This window comes from Crocodylus porosus, unplaced genomic scaffold, assembly GCF_001723895.1.
Source record: "Crocodylus porosus isolate Cpor-Errol unplaced genomic scaffold, CroPor_comp1, whole genome shotgun sequence".
NCBI lineage: Eukaryota > Metazoa > Chordata > Crocodylia > Crocodylidae > Crocodylus > Crocodylus porosus.
Window position 1 is genome coordinate 76,638,619 of NW_017728948.1, and position 6,969 is coordinate 76,645,587.

The following is a 6,969-nucleotide window of genomic DNA, read 5'->3' on the forward strand; positions in this document are numbered from 1 at the left end:
AGTGCCCCTGCCACCATTTTGAAGTGTGGGGACGCTGATACAAAAGACACTGTAAGTGCTTTAATAAGAGTGCCCTACCCCACCCCAGAGATTAAGGGGCTTGCTTGTGACCACAGAAGGAATTAGTGCCAGGGCTCAGAGTCCTTGGCCCCTCTTTCTATTAAAAGCATGTGCCTATTTCCTATCTTCAGTAAGGCAGTATCATACAAAGACAGCTCTTTAATTAGAAACTGGTTTATATCTGCATTGAGGCTGGTTTGGCAAATTTCCTGGTAGTCTATAAAGGAAAAATTCCCTTTATCTAGACCATGTGCTGGTAGCTTATTTAGGGAAAAAGAATAAAGACTAAGGGTGTTGCTACGTGTTACCTTTAGGCTATACTAAGTGCTGTGGAATGCTGAGCAATCTTAATGTTACAATGAGCTTAGAGCCATCGCACATTAAGACTTAATGCAGTTTTTGACCTGCAGAACTGTGACTTGCCACTACAGCAGAAGTGGGCAAAATATGGCCCCTGGGCACAATCCGGTCTGCAGAGGGATTTTGTCTGGCCCACAGTAAGTGCCATCTGGCTTGTGCTATATCCCACTGCCCCCTGGATACACAGTGGGGCTGGGGCAGTTCTGCAGCTAGACTGCCTTTCTAGGCAGCCCAGGTGGCGGTGGCTCCTTCCAGCTGCTGCTGCCACTGGCGCCAGCCCTGCAGTACACATGTATGTGGGGACACATACACACAGCCCAGACCGCACCTTGCCCTGCGACCGATCTGAACTTGGCTCAGTAGAGTGGATCATTTCTAGACCAGCCCCGATCCTGGCATGCACTTTGCCTGCTCCAGACTCGCCCACCCAGGCTGAGCAGCAGCAGTGATGTCAGCAGCTGCTGCTTGATGAGGGAAGCAGCCCCTCCCCTTCACCACTGCTGGGCCCTTCCTTCTGCAACTGCCCATAGCTTAAGTCTGGGTTGCCCTGTGGCTCCTCTGCATTGCCACTGCTGCCTTGCTCTGCGACCTGGAGGCAGCGGTGACAGCAGCAAAAAGGAGCCACAGGGCAGCCTGGGCATGGGCTTCAGGTGGCTTCAAGAAGGGCCCAGCAGTGTGTTCTACCCAGCCACTGCAGCTGCTCAGCATGGGCAGGTGGTCTGGTGCAGGTGTAACCCAGGCGGTACTCCAAGAGGTACCCCCTCTCCAATTGAAGGGATCAAAGCAGATGCACAAGTGCTGTGGGAGGTGTAGGGACTCTCCTCCCCCTATAGAGCAGAGCCAGACCACCAATGGGGACTTAACCATATACCTTTTAATGAGAACAATTCTCAGAACATAACAGGTATAAACCAGGGGGTATAGGGGACACTACAATGCCCCGAGAGGCAGGATTCAACAAAGGTTAGACACTTACAATCACAGATATATTCATCCAGCTGACAAAAGACAGGGTTAACAAAAATGTAAAACCCAAACAGCAGAACAAACAATACTGGTTGGTGAAATATAAAAGGCACAAGATGTCAAATGCCAGGAATATAGGGCCTAGGTACCTGGAGGGGGAGAAAGCACAATAGCCCCTTTCCACTGTCAGAGGAATTTCTCCCTGTTAACTTACTCACCCCAAGACACCACAGCTGGGAACTTGAACACAGATCTCCCACATGGTAGGCAGAAGCTTTACCACACAGCCACCAGTGCTGGCACTACTGTATGCTACTAGGGGTCTTGACCTTCCTGGAGCCCTGGCCTCTTGTTGAGCTGCCTGGCCTTTCACTGGAGGAGCTGGAAGCAGAGCTGGGAACCTCTCGGGTCACTGCTCAGATCCTTACTGGAGCAGAGGGAGCCTCTCCTGCTGGCCACAGCCTCTCGCAGGCAATCCTGGAGCCCAGGGGGAAGCCTCTCCTGCCAGCCGCATGCTGCGCTGCTTAGGGTCCAACTGCTGCCTGCAGGTCCCACTTCTTCAGGTTCTTCTGGGGCAACTGCTCCCACCCCGCTGGCTTAGCTCTTTGAATCTCCTTCCTTGTGGTCCCTCACTGGTCTTCCCTGAGTCAGCCCCGCTGCCCCTTTTATCCCCCTCTCCAGGTGACCCAAGGGGTCAATCAGGGGACATGGAGGGTGAGTCTCTGGGGGGTGAGGAAAGGGAATACCAAGTCCTCCAATCATCTTTTGCCCTTTCAAAACCCCTGGGTTAAGTCACTGCCAGCTAGCCCGCCACACAGGCATGGGGCAGGCCAGGTTTAGGGGAGTGCATGCAGGTTCTAGGTGGTCTGCTCCAGCAAGGGCAAGTCTGAAATGGGTGCAAGGTAGGTCAGCTGGGCGCTGTTGGCGGTGATGAGGAGGAGCTGCAGGGCACATGGGCCCTGGGCCATGGTGGTGGGAAGGGTGCTGACCAGCCCATGGCAGCTCCTTAGAACTGCCTATGTTGCCCACGGGCCCAAATAATGGCCCATCCCTGCACTAGAGACCTGGTGAGGTGAAGTGTGAGCAGTTCATTCTGGCTCAAACAACTTTGGAATTTACTGCGTCACTTTAATTGCATGTGTAGATGCACCCAGTGGGTGGCCCTTAGTTGGGTCTACAAGGCATGAATATAGATGGGGATAGGCGGCTCATGTGGCTTGGACTGGTTCAAGGCAGCCCTTAGAGCTGAACCTAAATATCAGTGTAAGGATACCCTTACATTCAAAAGAACTGTGTGAAGGAGTGAGAGAGAGCGAACAAAAGCCCCGAGGTGCCTTACATGCTGGGCAGGGCAGGTCAGAAGAAAAGTAGCCTGCAGCAACAGATAGAAAGACTGAAAACAAACAACACTTACAGCATAGAGGGCTAGCAGGGCTGCAGCTGGAGACTGGAAGGGAAGAGAAACATTCATTACACTTCTGGAGCAGCATCTTGCTTAGGATTGGAAGAGGGAGGCTGCCCAGAGGTATTTCCAGCCCTGGAGGGGGGCAGAGGAGGGGTCAGTTCCCTGCAAGCCACAGAGAGGGGAGCGGCTATGGATCCTGAGAGATGAGGGAGTGACCCTGAGCAGGAGGCAAGCAGAGGCCTGTACACACACAGCTGTTGATAATCTCTGGAGCGGAGCCTCAGCTGAGGATCTGGGAAGAGAGAACACACATGGTTTTTGATAATCTCCGGAGTGGTGTCTCAGTTGAGGACCTGGAGGAGAGGCCTGAGGAAACTGCTGTTCCAGGTTACAGCCTTGCTGCACATGGGAGAGATCCCATTGGGACTGTGAATGTTCACAACGAAGCTGGGCAGGCCTGTGCAGAACAGTGACTGGACTAATTGATTTATTTCGCTGTTGTGATTGGGATTTAAGAGCCTGACCCTGGGTGAAGGGGACATGGACTGAGCCTGACAAGGAGACTGAGAGCAGTGTGGGGTGGTGTTGGTTTGTTTTCCTTTTTTTTTTTTGATACTTGAGTACAGGCCAAGGCCAGCCCTGGAAGGGGTGCACCTAACCAAAGCCAAAGGTCACCCTGGTGGTAGAGGACAGAATAATAGACTAACAGGCAGTACTGCAACCTGGCTGCAGAGGGTTTTGAGCACCATTTGGAGAAGCTAGGCTGGGGTAAACGGGAGGTTTGGAGCCCCACAGAAGAAAACAGGGATTGAGACCAGGTAAGATCACCTTGCGCATTGCCTCCTAGAATGTAACTTCATCAAAGTCATGGCAGGCAAGAAACACAAGATCAACTTCCTGGTAGACCAGGTGATCTGAAGCCGAGGTCAACCCTGTCACCGCCTGTAGGAAAATGAACTCAGGAAAGTGGTAGCAAGCCCTACAACACCTACAGCCATCACAAACTGACTCTAAGCCTCTATGCTGGTCATTTTATGTAGGATATTTATATCTGAAGTTTGTCTACATAAACTTACCAAAATTTGAGGTGTAGGACTGGACTTTCATGTGTGTCTAAGCAGTAGGGCTGTGCGAAATTTCACTGGCTGTTTCATTTCAATGCTGTTTTGACTCATTTTGAGCTCAAAACAGCGAAATTGAAATGAAATGAAGGGCTTCAAACCAGCCTTGAAATGAAATGAGGGCAATTGAAACATTTTGAGTTTCAAAGCCGAGTTAAGTTCCCCTCTTCCTCAGCACAATCGTAGCACTGGGGAGGGGAACTCAGCTCAGCTGGGCTGAGTTCCCTTCCCCAGCCTGATCGAAATGTTGAAACAGGAAAACAGTTTCGATGAAAAGGGAATGGAACAGTGTTTTTGAATCAAAACAGATGAAGAAGCAGAACACTGCTGTTTCGCACAGCCCTACTAAGCAGGTTCCCTGAGCCTTTTGGGAGAAATACTCCCTTTCTTAGACTTTCTTCTCTGTCCATTTGCAAACTCTTCCAACAGAAATGCCATTCATCTCTGCTGCTGAATCAATATACCAACATGAGAAGAGGAGGAATAGAAATCAAAATTGAAGTCTAAAGATTTGTCTCAAAAAGTAGCTCTGATAGTCTGGTAAAGAGTATGTTATAAAGGCAGAGCTATCATCTCATATAGATATAAAACCACACCTACGGATCCATAAATTTTAAAGCATATTTTTATTTACACAGTGGAGACGCCCAACCATAGATTCAGGCACCTTATACTTCAGCTTTTTTGTAAAAGTATATAAATATATACATGAGACTCTATGAAGTAAACATTATAACTGATAGTTACAGTAAACATTCACTACTTTTTCTTAGGCTAATAGGTGTCTTATTATAAGCTTAAATACTGATTTCAAGTATCCCCTACAAAATAAGCTTTAGTGTATTAAAATGGTGAAAAACATAGCTCTGCTATAAACAAGCTTTTAAAAGAGACCATTAAATTGTCCCTGTAAGACAGTCCACCTAAGATAAAATACTGCTTTGATTTCCCACCCATCCCCAATGCAGTAGAAACAAATACCAAAAACAATCATGTACATGCCATAGGCATTATTACATTATCATTCTTTTTTTTATTAAAACATTTTTATTTCAGCAAGTCATAACAGATTAAGGAAGCTGCAAAAATGCAACTCTATTAAATAGTGTTTAGCGTATACAAAGAACCCCATCATTATATATGAGTGGGTTGGCTGGGAATAGGGGCAATACTGTATTGTGTTGCCTTTTTCTGTGTACTACATACTGTAAGTGGAGTGAAGGACAGTCCTTGTAGAACAAATGATGAATATAAATTGAAGAAAAGGGCTGGGATAATATTGGCAGAACAAACAAAATATGCAAGACCCTCTGCCTCTCTTGCTTTCTTATTGTAAAAGTACTTCAACCTCCGGGATTTTATTTGCCTCTGTGTTGTTCTTCAGCTTGGAGACGTTTTAGGACATACAGGACAACTTGATAGCAGAAAATGTATTGATCCTGTGAGAAAGGAAAAATCAGAAATACATTAACAAAGGTCATACTACCTAAAAAACATTACAGTTGCTAAGATCCTTATTTAAACAGCATTTCATGTAGCTTAAAAATATACTGCAGTGGAACAAGCAAATATTATGCAACTTAAAGTTTAAACTTAGAATGGGCTAAGGAATTTCTTCTTCATAAATGAACTGTACTCCTAATAAAAACACCACCACGACTTGGACCTTATTTAGAGAGCTTTTTCTCTAAGCACTCCATTAAAGGGAGGATGAGTTTCTTACAGATAAAGAACAAAAAAATATGGAAATTTCCAATTTGATCATAATAATACTATACAATATGGGGTTATTCCTGGAGATTCTTTTTCATAGAATCATAAAAACATAGATACGCAGCCATCCCCACCACCCAGTGCCACTGCCTGCACAGCTCTGAGCATGGCTCCGCAGCGGCAGCAGGAAGTTGTGGAGGCAGCGGCCATAACTGCTTGCATGGGAAGCTGCTCCCGGTTGCCTGTAGGGCTGCCCATGCCAGCAGTGACAGTTGTTGCATACAAAACCTCCCACTGCTGTTGTGGAGCCGTGCATGGAGCTGTGCGGTCGACAGCAGTGGCGTGGTGCAAGGTGGTGGGGATGGCTGCATGCTGCTGGGCCACCACCACGCTGCTGCTGCTGCCTGGTGGCCGGCCACACAACTCCAGGCACAGCTCCGCATTGGCAGTGGGAGGCTGTGGAGGCAGCGGCCGTCATTGCCATCATGGCTGTCCAAGTAGGTGGCAGCAGCTGCTGCGTGCTAGCCCAAGCCCAGCTCCATCCCCATCCCTCACTGTGGCTGAAGTGTCAGCCACGGAGCTATGCTCCGGCCACATGCCAGTCTCCCTCTCCCACACCCCTGGGCAGCCACCACACTACCTCCCATATCACTTGCCCACTAAGCCCCTGCAGAGGGGCACCCCTACCCTCACCCCCTGGCCCTGCTCCCAGTTGCAATGTGCCACCTGGGGCTAGCAGCAGCCCCCACTCCCTCAGCCCCCAACCATCTTCCCCAGACCTGCCCCACAGCCCCCAAGCCCCACTTACCTCTAGGATCCAGGGGTGAAGGGCATGGCTCCACGGCAGCAGCACTTTCCCACAAAGCCCCCCCCACCCTGCATCCAGCCGCCACCATCCCACACCACTGTGGAGCCATGCAGCCAGTTGTGGGGCATATTGCTGCATGCAAGCCCCCTGCTTCACCCCCCAGCCAGGCGGCACATATGGTGCCCACACACGGTGGTTGCCACAGCACTGCTGCTGCTGTGCCCTCCACTTGCCCACAAAGCCATTCCGGTGGCTGTGGGATGGTAGTGCAGGGCGCAGTATCAGAATTGCGGTGGCAGCCTCTGTGTGCGAACCTCCTGTCAGGCTGGCTGGCATATGTGTGGCCCAGAGCGGCAGCCCTGCCCTCACCCCCCGGGCCTGATCCTGGGACTGGGCACACTCCCCCCTTCCTGATCTACACCCCTGGCACCTTCCCTTTCCCCCGCCCTGCCCCACCCCTTCCCCACACACACACTTACCTGCTGGGGTGGGTGTCAGTGTCAATGGGTCTGGTCCAGGGGGCTGTTGCAAGGGGC

At 49.9% G+C, this 6,969-nt stretch overlaps 1 protein-coding gene across 7 annotated transcripts in view; it reads right to left on the reverse strand.

The window, feature by feature from the left end:
• Positions 1–4,519: 4,519 nt before the first annotated feature.
• Positions 4,520–6,969, reverse strand: part of PTPN13 (protein tyrosine phosphatase, non-receptor type 13) — a 227,927-nt gene continuing 225,477 nt past the window's right edge. For all 7 annotated transcript variants that reach the window (XM_019552792.1, XM_019552791.1, XM_019552788.1 and 4 more), the window contains one exon: positions 4,520–5,351. In XM_019552792.1, the coding sequence (XP_019408337.1) occupies positions 5,271–5,351 (81 nt within the window). In that variant the 3' untranslated portion in view covers positions 4,520–5,270. The remainder of the gene's footprint in view (positions 5,352–6,969) is intronic.